Genomic DNA, 19961 nt, shown 5'->3' on the forward strand with positions numbered 1-19961 from the left:
TGGCAGAGGATGTGTCGTCCAAGGTCACAAACCAGCCCAGGCAGACGTGGGGGTCTGAGTGGAGGCCGGTGGGGCACCCAGTGTCTGTCTCAGAGGGGGACCCAGGGCAGGCAGGGGCAGCGTGTGGGCTCGGAGCCCCGCTGGGGGGCTCTGGGTGCGTGGCTGCCGGGGCCATCTCCAAGCGTCAAGCAAGAGGACCAGTCTGGGCGCGGAGAGCACGTAGAGAAACGTTTACTGGCTTAGGGATGTGTACACTCTGGCTCTTCTAAGTCTCCATAAAGGCAACTTGTTCCCGTTTTAAAAAATAGATTTGCTATAAAGATTCGTATATTCATAAATAGGCAATGAGAAGAATTTCCAAACGCAACAGCATCCTGGCCTCAGGCCCTCCCCACCCCAGGCAGGCTTGGGGGTCCCTGAGGCCCCAGCCCCGCCGCCCTTCCCTGCGAAGTAACTGAGTTCAATATGAATTAGGAGCTTCCTCCAGCTCCGAGCCAGCTGGGGCCTGTGTTCTTGGGGTCAATCCCGCCCTGCTTCTGGGACAGGGACCCACCGCTCTGGCTTGGGGGTCCCTGGCCCGCCCGCCCTCCTCCTGTGAAATATAAACCCCACTGTCCCCTGGTCCTCCTTGAGCCCAGACCGCTGACCGCCTCCTCCGCGGGGGTGGCTGGCAGCTGGGACACTTGCCGGCCCTCTGGCCCACTTCCTCTCCTGCAGCCCCTGGGGATGGGGGGGGCGGGACCCCACCTGCTCCTGATCTTGGGTAATTTATAAACAAAGGAAGAGAGAGGCGGGCTGTGTCGTCTCACATCTGTCCCCATTAGCTGTCACCGAGTCCAGGGCCGTCTGATAGAGGCCCGGGGCCCAAAGGTGGTGAGGGCCCCGCCTGGCGGGCACTCCCAGGCCACGCCCAGAGCACTGGCATGGGCGTTTGAGACTGAGGACCCGGAACCCCGCAGGAGGTGGTTCTCGCAGTGGGCTGTGAATGACATGGACTCTAGGGGAGGGTGGGGCGGGGAGGGCAGGGGCTGCTCCCGGGGCAGAGCCGTGTAGGGGTGGACACCGTGAGGGTGGACCACGTCCCAGTGCACCGGGCGCCAGAAGGTGTCGGGTGGGGGAGGGACCTTTCACAGCCCCCTGACAGCAGCGGGGGGTGTCCGCCTGCAGCGTGGAAGCTCGGGCCTAAGAGCTCAGGGAGGAGTCCAGGGGAGGGGGTGGGGCCACTCTGGGCCGAGGGGGCAGCAGGGACATGGCAGTGGGGCGGGGAGAGAAAGTGGGGAGCCCAAGGTGACCCCGAGTTCCAGGCTGCAGCGGGCACGGCCCGCAGTGGCAGAGGAGCCCCCAGAGCCAGACAGCTGTCCCCCTGGACGGTCCCTGCAGCCCAGGCCCCCTTCCTCCCTGAGGCCTGTGAGGCAGCCCTGGGCCCGGGCTCAGCACCTGTGCTCCCTGGAACTGGGGTGCCCCGCCTGCCCCCGGAGCAGAGCAGCCTCCCTCTGCAGGGCAGACCTGGGCCTGGACCGAACACCTGGGTCTGCCCGAACATTGGGCCTGAGCAGAGGGGTCCTAGGGTTGGAGGACCTCTGCCCTTGGCCCGAGGGGCCCTTCTGAGACCTCAGCACAGGCGCTTTCTGCTGTGCAGGCCGAGGGGCCAGGGCCCCTCCCATCAGCAGGACAGAGGAGGGAAGTGGGCAGCCTTCTCGCTCCCAGTTCCTAGCCCACCCAGCCGACAGTGGGCTGACCCCCTAGGGCAGACCCCTGCCCAGCATCTCCCGGCCCGACCGGGCCAGTATCCTTTCCTCCGGGACCAGAGCCGACAGCCTGGCTGCAGAGAGGACACGCTTGGCAGGTGGGAGAGGGGAGGGGCTGGGGGTCACCAGGGGAGACCACTCGCCCCCCCAGCCCAGGGGACAGTGCTCCTTCCAAGGGCCCGAGGGACCAGGGTCCCTGCTGTCGCTCTGACCTCAGCCCCAGCTGAAGGCCACAAGGGAAGTGGGCCCAGACCCTGGACGGCCAGGCCTGCGCCCTTTGTCTAAGCTAGACTGGCAGGGCCGGGGGGCACTGGTGCTCTGACCGTGGCAGCAAGCATCTCTGCACGGAGGGTGAGACGGGGTGGCCTCCACTAGTCCCCGAAACATCCATCCCCCCATCTCACGCCCGCTCCCCCCAGCCTGCTGAGAACCAGGGCTAAATGAGTCACTGCTTTGGCAACCTGAGTGGAGAAGCTCTGGCCCCCAGACCAGAGCTGAGTTCTGCGGGTGACGGTCCCTGCTGGGCCCGGGGCAAATGGGAGAGGCAGGGCCTGCTGAGGAGGAGCCGGCCAGGGCTGGGTGAGGGCTGGCAGTGACGGAAGGAAGGGGGCCGGTGGCTGCACAGGAGGCCCTGGGGGGACCCGGGGCCCCAGCCGGGCACCTGGAAAGCCACAGCCCGCAGCAGCCTCGGGGGTGAGACGGGCCAAACCAGGAAACGCAGGGCTGGGGGGATGCTCCCAGGCCCCCCCAGGGCCACAGCCCCGGCTCAGGCCACCAGGCCCCTCCTGCCGCTTCCCTCGCGGAGGCCAGCGCTGCCGTTGCGGATGGTGGCGCGGCCTCCAGACGGTGATCCGGCTTCCCCTGTGGGTGCCCCGTCAGCAGCCGCAGCCCCAGCTCTCTGCGACGTCCTTGCTGTCCAGCTGGATGTGGTCGGCGCCCTTCTCGCTGAGCCGCGGACCACCATGCCGCACGACCAGCTCGGTGGCCACCCTCACGAAGGCCTCCTCCACGTTGCTCGAGTCCTTGGCCGACGTCTCGATGGCACACAGGATGTCATAGTGCTCCGCCAGGCCCTGCGCCTCGGCCAGTGGCACCTCCCGCAGCTCCCCAAGGTCCGACTTGTTCCCTGCGGGCAAGCGGGGGCAGCAGTGAGGCAAGCGAGCCTGGGACTCTGTCTCGATTTTAATTCCCTCACCCCGTCCTTGGGGCTTCCCTGACGGCTCAGACGATGACGAGTAGGCCTGCAATGCGAGACCCGGGTTTGATCCCGGGGCTGGGAAGATCCCCTGGACAAGGGAAAGGGTACCCACTCCAGTATTCTTGCCTGGAGAATCCCATGGACAGAGGGGTCTGGTGGGCTACGGTCCCTGGGCTCGCAAAGAATCGGACGCCACTGAAGTGACTATCACTTTCACTACCCCCTCGTCTAATCTCTTTCTCTGTGCCAGGGGCTTGTATACTTTACTGAATTTTTTCTACGAAACAGAAGCAGCAGAGCTGGGCAAAAAGAATGCGGGTCCTTAGAGCTGGAGACAGCTGCGGGGAGGGACACCAGCTTCCAGCTGCCTGCTGTGTGACCTGGGGTGACTCACGCCGTCTCGGAGGCTCGGCCTGCGCACTCGGGACGCCGCCTTCCGCACAGCAGGGACTGACGGGCATGGGAGCTGGCCCCGGGCTGGCCCCCCGCCAACTTCGCCGTTGTTATTTAGTCGCTCAGTCCGACTCTGCTGATCCCAGGGACTGCAGCCGCCAGGCTCCTCTGTCCACGGGATTCTCCAGGCAAGAACACTGGAGTGGGCTGCCATGCCCTCCTCCAAGGGCTCGATCAAACCCAGGTCTCCCGCATTGCGGATGGATTGTTTACCGCTGAGCCACCGGGGCGTGAAGTTAAAGAAACCTGGTCGTGCCTTTTTTTTGGTAAAATCTTGTTATTATGTTTATTATTAACCCTCTCCTATTTTAGAGGGGGATTTTTTAATCCTCTGTAAGATCATGGGTTTTGATGATTTTGTGCTTCTGGTAACAACAGTGCAGACCACAGCTGCTCTGAGAGCATGCCTCAGCTTCGCCTCTGAGGTCTAAGGGGATTCGTTATATTTTAGGGAATCTGGTCAGCTGCTCCTTGGCCCAGTTTATGCAAGACTTTTTTTTATACATCTTGGAGAAGGAAATGGCAAGCCACTAAAGTATTCTTGCTTGGAAAATCCCATGGACAGAGGAGCCTCAGGGGCTTCAGTCCATGGGGTTGCAAAAATCGGACACAACTTGGCGACTAAAGCTAGCGACTGCCTTTCATAATGTGGTCACAGGGACAACAACAAACAGGCGCCATAAAGACCTGGGGGTCCCTAGCAGGCCAGTGGCTAGGGCCCAGCGCTTCCACTGCCGGGGCCAGGGTTCAGTTCCAGGTCGGGGAACCAGATCCGCCAAGCTGCGTGGTATGGCCGAGAAACACACACACAGACGCTGTGAAGAACAGCCTGGCAACTTGTCTGATAACTGTACACGGTGCAGCAGCCCGTGTCCGTGGAGGGCGCTTACTTGGCTCCTGATTTCAACAAACGGAAAATAAAAGCATGCGTGGTGCCCATGGCCTGACTGCAGGTAGGCTGGCTCACTGTGTCAGGAGAGGCCAGTATTTTTCAGACGTGAAAACAGCACTGCCATCGCACGGTTTACAGCCCGTGTGGCTCTGGTGGCCCTGTGCTGCAACACCCGGGAATGGCGCAGCTGGCTGGGGTCTGCCCCGGAGGACCGTGCAGGGCAGGGGCAGAGGCCGGAGGCGACTGCGCACGGGACTTGCAGGCGGAGCTGCGGCGGCGGCTGACCCGTGCTCGGCGCGCTACTCCCTTCTCGAGCTTGTGTGAAACGCTCTGCGGGGAAGGCTTTGTTCTAAGTCCTGGATGAAAGGGGGGTGTCCAGGCAGGTGGGAGGGCCCCCTTCCTGCCGGGGGGTGAGGAACAGCCTGGCCCAGCGCACCACGCTCCAGCCCAGGCCCCTCTGTACAAGCCCGCTGAGAGGATCCAGCCTGAGGCCTGCGACAAGGGCCCCAGGGACACACATCTGGGCCACAGCTTCCTGAGTCCGGGTCCGGGTCTGGACCTTGACGCAGGAGGAAAAGGCAGAAGGCAGTCAGGGCACGGCCCGCAGCAGTGGTTCTCGGGTGGCTTGCCGCGGCACCTGGAGCCTGCCAGAAACTCACGCTCACGGGCCCACCCAGCCCTCCTGATCAGACGCTCAGGGGGTGTCCGACGTCAGAGGGGCCTGGAGGTGGACAGACGCCCACCCAGCCCTCCTGATCAGACGCTCGGGGGGTGTCCGACATCAGAGGGGCCTGGAGGTGGACAGACGCCCACCCAGCCCTCCTGATCAGACGCTCGGGGGGTGTCCGACTTCAGAGGGGCCTGGAGGTGGACAGACGCCCACCGAAACCTTCTCGATCAGATGCTCTGGGGGTGGGGGTGGGGGGTCCGACTTCAGAGGGGCCTGGAGGTGGACAGATGCCCACCCAGACCTCCCAATCAGACGCTCGGGGGGTGGGGTGGGGGGTCTGACTTCAGAGGGGCCTGGAGGTGGACAGACGCCCACCCAGACCTCCCGATCAGACGCTCGGGGGGTGTCTGACTTCAGAGAGGCCTGGAGGTGGACAGACGCCCACTCAGACCTCCCGATCAGACGCTCGGGGGGCGTCCGACTTCAGAGGGGCCTGGAGGTGGACAGACGCCCACCCAGCCCTCCTGATCAGACGCTCGGGGGGTGTCCGACTTCAGAGGGGCCTGGAGGTGGACAGACGCCCACCGAGACCTTCCCGATCAGACGCTCTTGGGGTGGGGTGGGGGGTCCGACTTCAGAGGGGCCTGGAGGTGGACAGATGTGTGAGAAGGCCCTCTGCAGTGGATGGCAGAGCGAGCCTCTGAATCACAACCAGCCTCCTTCACGTGCTCAGGGGCTGCATGGACTGGGGAGAAATCACTTCTCATTTCTGAGCCTCCTGACGCAGGAGGAGCAGGCAGGGTTCTGGGAAGACGCGCGACATAGAAGGCACCGGCCTCGGCCGTGGCGCGGGCACGTGGTGACTGCCTCCAGGCGCCTCCCCTGGTCTCCGCTTTGGTGCAGCTTTGCAGGCGATTAGCAGGAACCGCATCTTCTAGGTCGCGTTCGGGTCCTGGCTCTGTGCCTGCCTGGCCAAGCTCCGCCCGCCCTTCGCTTACAGAGGAGACAGCCAGCCAGCCAGCCAGCCAGCCTCACCGATGAGCAGCTGCACGATGCTGGAGCCCGCGTACTTGCGCACGTCCTCGATCCAGTGCGGCACCGATAGGAAGGAGCTCCTCTTGGTGATGTCGTACGCCAGGATGGCCCCGTTGGCGCTGCGGTAGTAGCTCTGTGTGATGGTGCGGAAGCGCTCCTGGCCAGCCGTGTCCCAGATCTGCAGCTGGAGAAATGGGGGCCCCGTGAACCTGCGGGTTCAGGGGACCAGGAGGCCAGGCCCCCAGGCCCACCCCCAAAGCGCTGCTTCTGCAGGGCGGACCGCTGGCAGGTACCAGACAGGACGGGCCAGGAGGTGGACAGGACACAGAGGTCTCCTGGCCTCTTGGAAGGCAGCTCAGTGGCCTGAGCTCGATGGGGTGGGCCAAGGAGAGGCAGGAGCCCCACCCCCAGCTCCCGAGTCCCGGGGGGCAAAAGTGTAGGCTCCGCGCTGAGGCAGGACGTGCGCTAGACCCACGTGACACCCTCTCTGCCCTGGACACTGGCTCGCTGCAGGGCCACGTCCAGCGCCTCCCCTACCGTGGGGAGGCCCCCAGCCCTGGGGCTCTCTGCTTGGCCTCAGCGGGCCCGGGGACGATGCCAACACTGGGACAGGGGGCTGGGGGAGGCAATGGGCAGAGTCTGCTCCTGGGGCCTCGGTCATCAGCTGACTCAGCCTGTTAACCCCAATCCCAACTCCAACCGCAACCCCGACCCCAAGTGCAATGCCCCTCCTGTTGCAGGCCCTCGCTGCCCCAGCACCCCTCAGTGCTGCAAGACAGGGGCCCACGTGGCAAGATCATCTCTGGCTCCCAGTAGGAGCAGTGGGCTGGTAGGAGGGACCCCAGGGAGGGAGTCTTCCGTCTGCACAGGCCACAGGCCCCGGGGCCCTGAGAAGGACACTGGCTCTGGCCCAGCCCGAGCTGCAGGCCACCCGCTCTCCTCCGCAGGCACAGGCACTCTGGGGCCTCTCTGTCGGGTTCTGAAGGAGTGTCCCGGGTGGGGACAGACCCGGAGGCCTCGCACAGTCCTGTGGGCAGGGCCCCTAGCCCGGGCACTGTGCATGTGACCACCTCTTCCCGGCCCCACAAGACAGCTGACGCCCTCTGGGCTGCGACTCGCCAAACCAGACCCCCTGTCGGATTCTTCCCGTGTGCTCTGCAGGGTGAGGGTCTCCAGGAAGCAGGCCCCGGGCACCGCTCAGGCAGGGGTGATGCAAAAGGCGGGACCCTCAGCACCACACCAGCCCAGGACCCAGATGACCAAGGACTCCCCTCCACACCCCAGAGGGGAGTGCAGATCACGAAGACAGAGGCCAAGCAGACACGGGAGAAAGCACCCTGGACAAAACAGGAGCCCGGCAGAGCGTCTCACGATCTCAGAAACAATCGTTAGCGTCTTCATTAGAGAAGACCCACGGAACGGTAGGAGAACACCTTCATTTTCAGTAGATGGAGCATTTGGAAAGGAAAAATAACATCTTGAAAGTTAAAAACATAAATGGAAGATGTGACGTAAGGGCTGGAAGACAGACCTGAATAACTCCTTCCAAGTAAAGGCAAAACAAAAAAACGCAAAGAGATGGAAAAGAGAGAAAAGGAATTGTGGAAGCAGCCTAGATGGTCCACCATCAAGACAGTAAGAGGTTTGGGGGGAAAAAAAGAACAGTAAATTCAAAAAAATGCTTCAAGAAAACTCCTCGGAACTGATTGAAAGGGCCACCGAGCAGGCACAATGGAGGAAGACGGACCCACACAGACTCTCGGCTGCGGGAACTCCGTGACAAGAAGGCAGAGGAAAGGGCCTTCACACTTACAGGGAAGAAAAAGAAAGGAAAACCGGGTCTCGCGGTTTCACACAAGAACCACATCCCATTAGATATTCAATCAAATGATGCCCAGAATTACGAAGGGAGATGGCCACCAGCCCAGAATTCTCCCCTAATCCCTACGAGTCAAGTGCGATGGTTTAACAAAGGCGTTTTCAGACACACAGGTATCAGAAAATTTACCTGCCACCCTTTCTCAGCAAGCTGCTGAAATCAACCAGAATGAAGAAAACGGGGACCCAGCAAACAGGACTGAACACAAAGGAAGAGAGGTGGCGGGCCCCCAGCGCGGGGGGAGCTCCCCAGAGCCTGCAGCGCGGGCAGAGTCACTAGCGGCGGACGAAAGCCCACTCCCGGAACGCCCAGCGGACGGGAAAACACAGAGGCGGCCGTGCTGGGACGCAAACGGCAAGCAGCGCGAGACCACCCCCCCTGAAGGGAGCGACGCTCGCGGAGCCCACCCTGAGCACCAGGGAGCCTTCGCCGGGGCTCTCCTGGCGACTGGACTGGCCGCAGGACAGGGGCGAGCGTCCGAGCAGGCCACGGCGGTCCCGCTGAGCCCAGGAGGCAGGGAGCAGAGCCCTGAGCAGCTGATGTGACTGGCATGAAGAGCGAAGCAGGGGGTGGGAGAGCCCAGAAGCCGGTGGCGGGGGGAGGGGCGTCCCTGGGGGTCCCGACCGGCGGGCCCCGTGCATCGGCTGAGACTCGAACCAGACAGCGGCTCCTCCGGGGATGGGAACAGACTGGACGTGGAGGCTGAGCCCTGCTGGGGGGCCTTCCGGCACAGCCTTGGGGAGGAGGCGCCTGAGCCCCTCGGAGTGACCGAGGTATGAGGCCAAGACGTCAGGATGCCTGCGCCTACGTGAGGACCACGGTGAGAAGCTGGCCTCCTGACACCTGCCCAACAACGCCCAAAGCTAAGCTCGCCGTTTGGAGGCCAAATTCCACCAAGGTAAGAGGCTAGAGAAATACCATCGGGCTCGCACCTGTCTGCCCTAACAAAAGACGAAGGCCAGACACACGTTCAAGGTGATCAGCCAGTCGCCGGGTTGACTACAAGGACCAGAATCTGTGCTCTTCAAAAGAAGATAACACAACCCAGAGTCAAACAAGGTGTAAACCGGTATTTCTAATATACAGTAGGAAAAAATTACTAAACGTGAAAAAGTAAATAATAGGGAAGATTGGACTCCCTACAGAGAAGCGAGGTCAATGTAAAATGAGGCCAAAATGGACCCAATATTGGACCGGGGACACAGAGAACGAAAGCTATGATTTTCAGTGTGATCCGAGAATTAAAGGAAAATATCACCCTGAGGGGGCAAACAGGGAGTGTCAGTAAAATGAAATATTTTACAAAACATTTGTGAAAACGTATTTTAAAAGGGTCAAAATTCTAGAAGTTAAAAGCACAGTAAGTGAAGTGGAAAATTCATCTACTGAGTGTAACAGCAGGATGGAGAGAAAAGAGAACCAGTGGGCTTGAAGAAATTATCTAGAGACTATTTACTCTGAAGAACAAAGTGAAAAAAAATGAAGAAAAATGAACGGGACGTTGACCGAGATAAAGTGATGTGCTGGATCCTAAGATAGGCCCCAATAAACCTCCAAAGACGGCATTCTCATAGAATACTCCTCGAACCACACTCCAAAACAGAAATCAACAACGCGCTGGCACAGACTTCTTCCAGAAGATGGAGCTGAGAGGAAGCAAGACAGTGAGGAGAAAATTACACGGTATGTTGGACAGGTGAGGAGAGGAGTCACGCCAACGAGGGCAGAGTCTGGAGCTGAAAGAAGACAATCGCGGCCGCCAGGGAGAGCTAGGGACCCCGGGAAACAGAAGATAACCGTGGCCTAGTCCACACGCCACACGGCCTAGCCCTGAACAGCTCTGATTAATCACAGTGTGCGCACTCAGCCACTCCAGCAAGCACTCAGCGCACACCTGCTCTGAGTTCCAGGCACCACAGGAAACAGACGCAGATTCCTGTGGTCAAGCTTACCGTCTCGTGCAGGAGACAGATGCTAAGCAGTGAGTAATAAGGATGTATAATATATTAGCTTACATAGAAATACAGAATGTAAACAGAAGAGTTACTATAAAATCAGTAATGAAATAATCAGTGTGCTAGACAGTGATGAGAGGGAAGGAAGCAGGGGAAGCGGTCATGAAACACGGCGAGCAAAGGCATTTTAGGCAGGAAGCCCTCAGTGAGACAGCTGTCGAGGCAAGACCTGAAGAGAGTTAGCTAGCTGGGCGATGCCCGGGAGACGCGCATCTCAGGGCGAGCGTGCAAAGGCCCCGAGGCAGAGGCACAACCGGTGTGAGCAGCAAGAGCACCAGCGTGTCTGGAGCAGAGTGAAAAGGGAGGGGAAAACATGGCGTGACCGAGAAGCGAGAAGGGGCTGGAGTGTGAGGAGCCCTGCCTTCCCTGGGAGTCGAGGGGTCACCAGGGCTTTGAAGGGAATCAGATTTGCTTTTTATCAAGATCACTCTGATTACTGCATAGAGAGGAGAGCACGGATATGGGGCGTCCCTGGTGGTCCAGAGGTTAGGAATTCCGTGCTTTCACTGCCAACGGTCCGGGTTCGATCCCTGGTCGGGCAGCCAAGGTCCCACAAGCAGCTGTGCGGCTCACACACAAAGAGGGAGAGAGAGGACAGAAACGGGGGGTCAGCCGGGAGGTCACGGCCGTGATTCGGGCAGCGGTGGAGGTCGGGGGACGTGGGCAACTGGGGTTCACTGTGAGAAGGTGACGGAAAGGAAGTTAGCGCTGATCTAATCAGCGCCGCCACACGCCTCTGCTGCGAGGACCAAAGCGTGTGCGAGAGAGACGGGGGCAAGGGCTGTGCTGAGAGCTAAAGCCTCGGGTCCCAAAGCAGGAAGTCGACGGAAGACGCCCGTGCGTCGGGGAGGAGGGGCAGCAACAGAAGCGAGAGGGAGACGGGCCGGAAGTGCTCAGGAGGCCCCTGCGTGAGAAGCCTGTGGAAGCGTCACATGCCCGTGTAGCTGACGACAATTACAAACCAGCGACCAACCGACACAACCAGCCACAGGTTACGGCATCTGGGTCAGCCCACTCGCGAAGGCTGGGCAGGGCTGGAGGAGGTATTTTTGGAAAGTAGGTCCTTCCCGCGGTGGTGATCTTGCCACCCTAGTTCTCCGCGTCAGAGCCGAGGGAGGAGAGCCAGGCCAGGACGCAGCAGGGCCAGCCACGCCCTCTCCAGCTTGGACTCTCAGGCTTTGGCATCGGGAAAGGGACCATGAGGCTCTGCCGGGGGATGGCAGAGGCGGCCGTCCATCCCAGGCCCCGGCACCCTTGGCACTCTGGGAGCCGGGAGCAGCCAGGCCTGGAGCGCGCCGCCCTCCAGACGGCCATGGACAGCTCCTCCAGCAGGCCGGGCCCCGGGGGGGGGGGCTGTGAGAAGGTCCCGAGTCAGAGCCACCTGAGCACCACGCGGCCTGAAACCCAACGAGACGTGCCGCCTGGATGCGGGGCAGGGGGACTTGCGCGGGGCGTGCTGGGGGGCATCACACGGGGCCTCAGGGGCGTGGGCAGAGAGCCCCAGCCCCACGGCTCAGAGGACAAGGGCAGCTCTGGGGGTGCGGCAGCCGGCCAGGGGAGGCATCTCAGCCTCACGCTGAGTCCAGGCCCGGCCTCCTGTCTGCCTGCCTTCCCGCACAGCCCTCCGCAAGGCCCAGCACGAAGGCACTCCCAGGTGCGGGGTCCCCTCTGCCTTGGGAGCTCCTGCCCCTTCACGGGGCTCACCCGCCAGGCAGACACCAGGCTCCCTGCAGACGATGGCCTGACCTGCCTGGCACCGGGTCCGCTCCCCACGCGGCGCCATCGGGGAGCCAGCGGAACCCAGCCAAGGTCCTGCCGGCCATCCACCCCTAAAGGCACCCCTGGGCCTCCACATCGCCTGTGGGCCGTGCCCACCTGGCCTGTCTGTCCCCCACTGGCCCTAAAGCTCCACAGCCTCCACCCGCGTCCAGATTCCCACCTGAATCGCTCCTGCCCAGACCCTCGCCACCCACCCCTGCGCGCCCTCCTCAGCAACTCCACCGCCCGGCCTGACGCAGGCACGCAGCCCTCCTCCACGGTCTCTATCCCTCCTGCACGTGGGTCTCCTGGGGGCAGGCGCCGTGTCTGCCTGGCTCTCTGTGTGTGCCCAGCACCGAGCTCAGCACCTGCATGCAGAAGGTGCTGGATAAACACAGTGCGCTGGTTGGAGGGGCACCTGCCCGCCCGTCGAGCCTCGCCCCCCTCCAGCAGCCCGGTGCGGAGCTGCGGCCTGGACTCAGCAAAGCTCCCTGTCGGGCCACCTGCATCCTCACGTAGAATTTCACTACTCAGAGTGCAGAACCGGAGCTGGCTACCGAGAAACACCTGCTGAGTTGAAACCACCACCGGGCACCCCGTGCCCACCCGCCGGGCGTCCTCCACCTGCGCTCACTGGACGGATGGACCAGCACCTCGGGCTGCGAGCCACACCAAGCCCCACTCCCCATCTTCCCAGCCAGGCTCTGTTGTCTCCCAGCTGACTCTGGGGGCTTCTCTGGGTTGCGGATACCCAGTGTGAAGGCCAGAGGCGTCTCCGAGGCGCAGAGGGTCAGAGTGAGGCCGGGTCAGGACAGAAGAGGGCCCCGGGCAGGGGAGCTGCCCACTCCAGGTCACCAGGGGCCAGCTGGGCGAGTCTCACACAGGCGGGTGGGGAATTCATGGGAAAGGACAGCCTCCAGGTGAGGGACCAGCCTATTTTCCCTTCGAAGGGCCACCTCTAAGGACTCCGGGTTCCCACTGTCCCTCTGGGTCCCCACACCCGTGATGAGAATTATCATTGTCATAGTTCCTTCTCCAGGAGAGACTGCATTCACCTCGACCTTTGGTGAACCCCTACTGGACCTTCTGGGTCACCTGGTCAGCGGAGCTCCCCCGACACCCAGGCCTGGGCCCCACGCCGAGCGGACCTGCCTTCTCCGTGGTCCTCAGCCCTCTGCTCTGGACTCTGTAACAGCACACAACACGGAAGATGCCGACTGCCCCAAACTTTGTGCCCTTGGGGGCCAGGCAGGGGCCATGAGATGCAGTAAGATGACCGAAAAGGATACCCTGCCTAACGCACATTCAATTAAAAAACGAGTCAGCAAATCGCCACTGTGCAGGCCAAACGAAATGGGCCTCACGGCGGGCAAACGGGCACAGAGCCGTGTGCACGGCTCCTGTGTGCCAGTCTGACCCTCGCTGTCGAGAACGGGCTCTGGAGAGGACGGACTGTCTCATCCCTCTAACCCGGCACAGAACCAGCGCCCGGCCGGGAAGGAAGCCCTCTGAGGGCAGGTCCTGTGGTCAGGCGGGCAGGCCAGGTGCTGCCCTCCAGGGAGGCTTCCCACAAGCTGCAGTGTGAAGTCAGTTCCACTTATGAGGTCACAGAAACCTAAGAAGGAAAACCAGCTGCGCCGGAGCCCGTGCCCAGCACCGTCCCTCCCAGTGGGCACACAGAGGCCTCTATCCCAGCAGGCTGCCCCCGCGGGACAAGGTGGGCAGGACGAGGCGGGTGGGACGAGGCAGTTCCTTGCTTCTTCATAGCAAAAGGGGACCTTGGAAAAATTAGTTGTTAAGCCAAAACTCTGAAAACTGGTCAGATGGACCCAAACCCGAGTCCCCACGCTGCTGGCCGTGGTGTCTCGGGACGCGGGGGGCCTGAGCCGGGGGTGGTCTGCAGGCCCCTCCCAGAGGCCGCTGTCACTTCTACCTCGGTCCCTGAGGGAGAACTTGGCCCAGGCTCGAAAACAGGCCTCACCCCAGAGGCAGGTGCACGGCCAGGAGCACGTGGCCTCGAGGAGGATGGGGGCCTTCCCGTGGCCCAGTGGCTGGGACTCCACGACCTCACTGCAGGCGGCCCGGGTTCCATTCCTGGTCAGGGAACTAGGTCCACGGGCCACACTAAGAGTTCACACGCCGCAACTAAGTCCTGGCACGGCCAGATAAATTAAAGAAAAAGGAACCCCTCAGTGATCGTGGTCCAGCCTCCTCACACAGGGGCCCAGGGAACTGACTTGGGGACCGAAAGTGACCTGCCCACCATCTGCCGGAGGCCGCCTCTGCAGGCCTTGGGGATGAACCTTGTCCCCCACACACGGCGACTGCCTGCGCATCCTCGTGAAGGCCCAGCCTGCCGAGAGCCAGGACTCTGCTTTCAGTCGGGCCTCTTCTGGGACCAAAGGCCTCCTGGCAGCACGGGAGGCTCCGCTCTAGTGGCTCCTGACCCTCCAGGGTCATCAAACCCACCCCGTGACCCAACATCGGGAGACGCGGACACGGTTTCCCTGGGAGACCACTTTGAGAGGGACGGATCCTAGAGACACATCTAAGCTCCGGTTGCTGCCTTTTGCACAAGCTGTGTGCAGAGTCACACACCTGGCCCGCGGCTACTCAGGCCTCTGCCCAGGGCAGCAGAGGCCAGAGAGGCCAGGCAGGGAGGGGACAAGTCTGTGACGCAGAGACGGGCCTGGCTCACTGCCCCTGACTCCCAGTGCTGGCTCAGCTCTGCTGCTGTGCGCTCAACACGACAGCATCTCGCAGACCGTTCTAGAAGGCAGGTGCGTCCTTCTGTCCACACTAGCCATAGGCACCCCTTCTCCCAACTCATCTGAATTCATCAGGACTGGTTTAATGAGCGGAAGGCATCAGGAGGTCGACGTGGCACCGCCGATCAAAATCTAAGAAACCGTGAAACGCGAGTGACGCGCATCGACCTGGAGGTTACGTTGCTCCCAAACCTTTCCGTGCGCGACTGTGCGCGAGCGTCTCTGGCAGCGGCACAGGGCGTGCACGCAGCAATGAGGAATAGGCGTCAGATGAGGTTCTGGTTCAGGCCTGCCCACAAGGCCTTCGCCTCCCCGTCTGGGAAATGGGGTCTCACAGGGCGGCAAGGACCACGTGGAGCAGAGCACGTGAACAGAGGTGGAAACCAGGAAGACGGGGGACGGAGGGAGGGCTGCCGGGCACCCCACAGCCCCTCACGCCCAGCGCCTCCGGAGATAGCCCTGCGACACTGGCTCTGCAAGGGTCGCACGAGCCGAGGGGAGGAGAGAAGACCCGGACGGGCGGAAACCACGCCGACCTCAGCTCCCATCGCTGATGCTCTGCTGTGCGTCTGGCCCTTCAGCTCTGGGGTGACCGGGGAGCAGGCCAGGCAGCAAAGCCCCCCCTTCCTGTGTCTGCCCACCACACCTGCTGCCTCGGGACTGGCAGACTCCTGGGAGGCAAGGCCACTCTGCCGTGAGGATGGCCCTCACAGCGCCCGGAACACACTTCCTAAGACCACCAGCAGGGCCCAGAACTCTTCTCTTACCCAGTGGTCCTTTTGCTATTTCTGATCAAAATTAGCAAAGTCAGACTAATTTTATCCAAATAGGAAAAAGCACGTGAGCAAGGCCAGACCACTGGTGGGAAGGGCTGAGGATGCAAACGTCAAACAGAAGCCTGCGCCTTGCACTCCGGCCCCGCCCCTTGCAGAGCAGGACCGCGGCCGGGTTCAAGGTCCTGCAGCCTGGGCCCCGGGGCCGAGACTGAGCTGCGTGCCAGACAGCCCTGGCCACCTCGCCTGCACGGGGACAGCGACCCCGACGGAGAGCCCGACACAGGGGTGCACCCCTCTGGGGTCAACCCACCTGCGCATCCCCTGTGAGGTGCAGACCGTTTTACATAACAGGCCTCTGTGTTGTCCCAGATAAGGTGGGAGAGCGGTGCCCAGGCTGCGTCCGGGATTTAGAACTGGCCGAGATCTCCTGGGGGACATGAGGTGGGGGGGCCGGGCCGGTTAAGAAATAGTCTTAATAATAATCCCTAGGGAGGAAAATGCTAACAGCAGCAACAATAAAATAATCCCTTATGTTTGGAGTTCTTGGTTTATCCACAACAGCACCTTCAGGATAGACAATGAGACAGGTTAACACTGACTGCCTTCTTAAAGGGGGACAGAAATGGAAAAGAGTTTTTAACAGCATGGCCTATTGTCTATGAACTTCTGATCCATGGGGATGGATTATCCAAAGACATACAAGGGGGATTTTTAACTGTTTTGAGTGGGTCTGTAGTTGTCCAGCAACCCTGAGAGGTAGAGTGAACCGTCCCGTTTCATGAAGGAGGAAGGCCAGGGCTCCAAGCAGGGAAAGCAACTGGCCAGGGTTGGGAAGAGGCCGAACGGAGCCAGACGAGAGACTCAGCTCTCCAGACCCCCAGGCCAGGGGTCTCCTTCAGAGACGCCACTGCTGAGAGGCCCGCGGCCCCTGGAACCCCCTCCAGGTTCAGCCTGCAGGCCAGAGCCTGGTGAACGCACCCACGGCCAGAGCCTCCCCCCAGCAGAGTGCTCCAGGAGCCCCGGGCGCGGCCTTATGTTCTGTTAGCAGACAATACCCCGGAAAGTCCTTGGGGTTTCAACTTCAACCCTCATTCCTGAAAATCTCAGAAATGCCCAAGTCCACGCGCTGTTCTCCAAGTGTGGTGGCCACAACTGCCTTTTCACGAGTCATTTACACACAGAATCTTGGCGTCATTATGGGCTGAGGACTGACGGGCGGTCAAGTGTAAAAGTGGACGCTGGACTTAGAGCCGGTGAGATCCTGGGTCCAGAGCCTGGTTCTGCCACTGACGTGTGTGTGTCCTGGTCACTTCCCTTATCATCCTGGCTTCAGCTTCCTCCCGTTAAATAAAAATTAAGGACCAGGCATATAGTGAGCACTGTCCATCTGACACTGAGGCAGGTGTGGGGATTCACAGGGTGTGGGGTACGCAAGGCAGACTGGATTCACAAATAAGGCAAGGTCAAGTCCTGGTAAGGGCTATGAACTCACCCTTAAACTTACCCCCCAAGGGTGGAGGGCCTCGGAGGTCAGGAAAGGCCTCTCTGAAGAGGCACCCGGGGCAATGGTAACCGAATGATGAAGCAGCTGTTACACGGAGGTCTGCGGGCAGAATGTGGGCAGGTGGGGCAGCAGGTGCAAAGGGCCTGAGGCAGGCATGTTGGAAGGACCGAAAGGGCTAGAGAGGCTGGACAGTTCGCTTGAGGCAGGGAGATGACATGGGCAAGGCAGACAGAGGCCCAGCCCTCTAGGAAAGGAGTTGGGATGTCATTCTGGTTGCAAGAGGGAGTGATTATTGAAATAAAGGGATTGAATTCCATCTGTGATGGCCCTAACTTTCTATTTCTTGGAAAGCAGAACTCTTTATTCAAATAAGGACAAGTAGAACCTAAACGTCAAACTAGACTCAAGTGCCAGCATGGCTCTACTGGGTGAGAAGCGAGTTAAGGCGCTCCGACCCCGTGGCCTCCCCGCTTCAGCCCACCGCACCCCAGACACTGTGGCCAGACAGCCGGAAGAACGAGGGGTGACCTCCCCCTGAGGTTCCTCGAGCACCAACGAGAGCCGCCAGCACAGGCGAGGCGGCCTAGATCACATTGGACACTTGCTGGAGCCCGGAGAGGCCTGGGAGAGTTTTAAAGTAAATCTCTAATGCGGACGAGCCTTCTGCAGAAACAGCGATGAAATCTGGCTCGTCAAGGGCTCCAGTTAAAGTCACACTGCTGAAACCGGAGAGGAAACAGATGGGCGGCTGCCAGGGCCCAGGGTGGGGGAGGACGCTGACAGAAAGGGACGCCCGGGAACGTTCCGGGTGGACGGGAGCAATCGGCCCCTGCACGTGCTGGTGTGGGCACAGGGCTGCCCGCATTTGTCAAGATCACAGACCTGGGCACCCGAAGTGAGAGAGGCTCGCTGTGTGTTAAGTGGAACTTCGATAAACTTTTTTGACTTTTTTTTTTTTTTAAGTCACATGGCTGGAAGACACCCCAAAGATATCTTATGGGTGAGGAGAAAGGACCTGCTGAGTCCAAGAGCCCAGAATCCAGGACCCGGAAGCCTGTCCCCGCTGCCACACCCCACCTCCCGGATTCAGGCCACGGTCTCTTCAGTGCTGACGTTCGTCTTTCTCTGGCTGCAAAATGTAAATAACTGCCTGTTTTTACAACAGGCTTTCCTACTCCACGCAAACGGAAGCCGCGGTCGGGTGCAGGGGAAAGCCCCCGATGCGGCGGAGTCAGAAGCGCCCCAAGAAAACCGCCTTGTCTGTTGGCTCCCAGCTGCCCGGCCCGGGGGAGGTGGGGCTGGGCACCAGGGCACATCTGCGCAACCACCGGTACACTGCAGGCTCTAGAGAGGGTCGGCCACCGAGACCCTAAGTGGGGCTGCCTTGTCTAAACCGCTTCCCCATCCCAGACCCAGACCCGCTTGCCGCCCCCCCCCCCCCCGCCCCGGGAAGAACACCCTGGAGGTGACCATCAGGAAAGGGAGCCGTCGAGCTCTGCCCTGCATTACACAACCCGCTCAGGTACACAGTGCAGCCCCGGCCCTGCACTGGCTGTAACCTCGCCAGGTGAACAGGAACACCCTGCCCCCTCCCTGACCTCCGTCAGCACCTGGGGCGGGGGGCGGGGGGTCAGCGCGCCCTGATCCCTCACGCCCGTCCCTCAGCTGGCCCCTTCCCCGGGCTGCTGGCGGCGCCTCAGGGCACAACCCATTCCGGACACACTCCACCCAGCCCACAGCTCTTCCCTCCACCTGTTCCATAGGGTGGTCCCGAACAGTGACTCAAAGCTGCCTGCCACACCTTGTTCCTTTTCCCTGTCCTAAGGAGACCCAACATACACAAACTCCAAAGACTATTAAAAAAAAAAAAGGATCCCTGGGGGCATGGAGTTTCTGCTTTCCCTTTCATCTACTCCAAAGGCGCTGAGGGCTTGCTGAGGGCTTGTAACTGCTGTTGGCTGACTTCTCCATGGTGAGGCTGGCGGGAGGCGACACCCAGAAATTATCCCTATTTTGCAGAAACAAAGAGCTGAGCTTTCTGGCAAAAGGCAACCGGTAGCAGACCCAGGCAGCCCAGCGAAGCCGGGCACACGGTATGGGGGCTCAACCAGAAAACACGGAGGTAAGGGGGCCACCCCTGCCCAGGGCTCCTGGGAGCCAGGCCAGAGCCGGTGGGAACGCAGAACCACGAAAGAGAGAAAAGGATGTCAGTCCGGCGCCGTTCAGCGAAGCTACCGAGCAAGAACAATGGTCTCGCAATCCACCACGGAGGGCTGACACCCACGTTAAGAGACTGAAGGGCGAATCACAAACGCTAGTTGTCAGACCGTCGCTAGGACGCTTCGGCAGCTACATCCCGCGGTTCTGGAGAGCCACCGCCGGAGCGGGGGGCTCGCCCCCCACCTTCCGGGGCCGTTTTCAGCTCCCGTCGGGCGGCAGCTGGGGGAGGGGACCCGGGCGGCCCGGCCGAGTCAACTTCCACCACCCGGTCCACAAAGACTGCAGGGAGGCGTGGCCAGGCCGGAAATTCTGACAAAAAAGTTTTGGCCCTCCGGTCCCAGAAGCAACTACTTCCTGCTCCCTCCTAGTCGTGCGGGGTAGAAGGGGGGGAGGGTGTCCCTTGCGGCCTGGGGTCCCCACCGAGGGCCGAGCTGGGGGCCTTGACCGGGGTGGGGCAGGGGCAGGCCGGCCCGACGCCCCCGGGGCCTGCACCCGAGGCTCCGCACCGCCGGGCACCGGAGACTGGAGCAAAGTCCCCGGGGGTGGGGTTGTAGCTCGCGGGGCAGGGCCTTCTCTCCGCACCCCGAAACACGCGCACCCCCGCGCCCCGAAGCCCTCGATCTGCGCACGGAGGCCGGCCCCGACGCCAAGGCCCAGGCCTGCTCGGACGGGACGAAGGGCAGGGGCCCAGCCGCCGCGGAGCGGTCAGGCGCTCGCTGCGGCCCCCGCCCCCGCAGGGGAGACCCTCCAGGGCGGGGCCCGACCCCTACAGCCGTGGGGGGCCCGGGCCCGGCCTCCCACCTTGACCCGCTGGCCCTGGATCTCCAGCGTCTTCATGGTGAAGTCCACGCCGATGGTGCTGCCCTGGCGCTCCGAGAAGGCGCCGGTCTTGAAGCGCTGCACCACGCACGTCTTGCCCACGCTCGCGTCGCCCACCAGCACCAGCTTGAACAGGAAGTCGTACTGCTCGTCCGGGTCCCCGGGGCCCGGCCCCGCCATGGCGCGGGAGCCCCAAAGGCCGGCGCTCCGGACGCTGGGGCGGCCT

General features: G+C 61.6%; 1 protein-coding gene across 1 annotated transcript; it reads right to left on the reverse strand.

The window, feature by feature from the left end:
* Positions 1-249: 249 nt before the first annotated feature.
* Positions 250-19961, reverse strand: RAB43 (RAB43, member RAS oncogene family). Its single transcript, XM_068981716.1, has 3 exons — positions 19718-19961; positions 5997-6180; positions 250-2874 (listed from the first exon to the last, which is right to left on the reverse strand). Exons 1-3 carry the CDS (start codon positions 19913-19915, stop codon positions 2624-2626), a joined length of 633 nt encoding a protein of 210 aa, XP_068837817.1. The 5' UTR covers positions 19916-19961; the 3' UTR covers positions 250-2623.

The sequence above is a fragment of the Capricornis sumatraensis genome, chromosome 10 (assembly GCF_032405125.1).
Source record: "Capricornis sumatraensis isolate serow.1 chromosome 10, serow.2, whole genome shotgun sequence".
NCBI lineage: Eukaryota > Metazoa > Chordata > Mammalia > Artiodactyla > Bovidae > Capricornis > Capricornis sumatraensis.

What these genes read in the sequence shown, in the direction of transcription:
- RAB43 (XM_068981716.1), bottom strand. Translation starts at nt 19,915, where the DNA reads ATGGCGGGGCCGGGCCCCGGGGACCCGGACGAGCAGTACGACTTCCTG. An exon ending in TCCAGGGCCAGCGGGTCAAG is followed by an intron (nt 6,181 to 19,717) that starts GTGGGAGGCCGG and finishes CCATTTCTCCAG; the next exon opens with CTGCAGATCTGGGACACGGC. An exon ending in CATCGTGCAGCTGCTCATCG is followed by an intron (nt 2,875 to 5,996) that starts GTGAGGCTGGCT and finishes GCTTGCCCGCAG; the next exon opens with GGAACAAGTCGGACCTTGGG.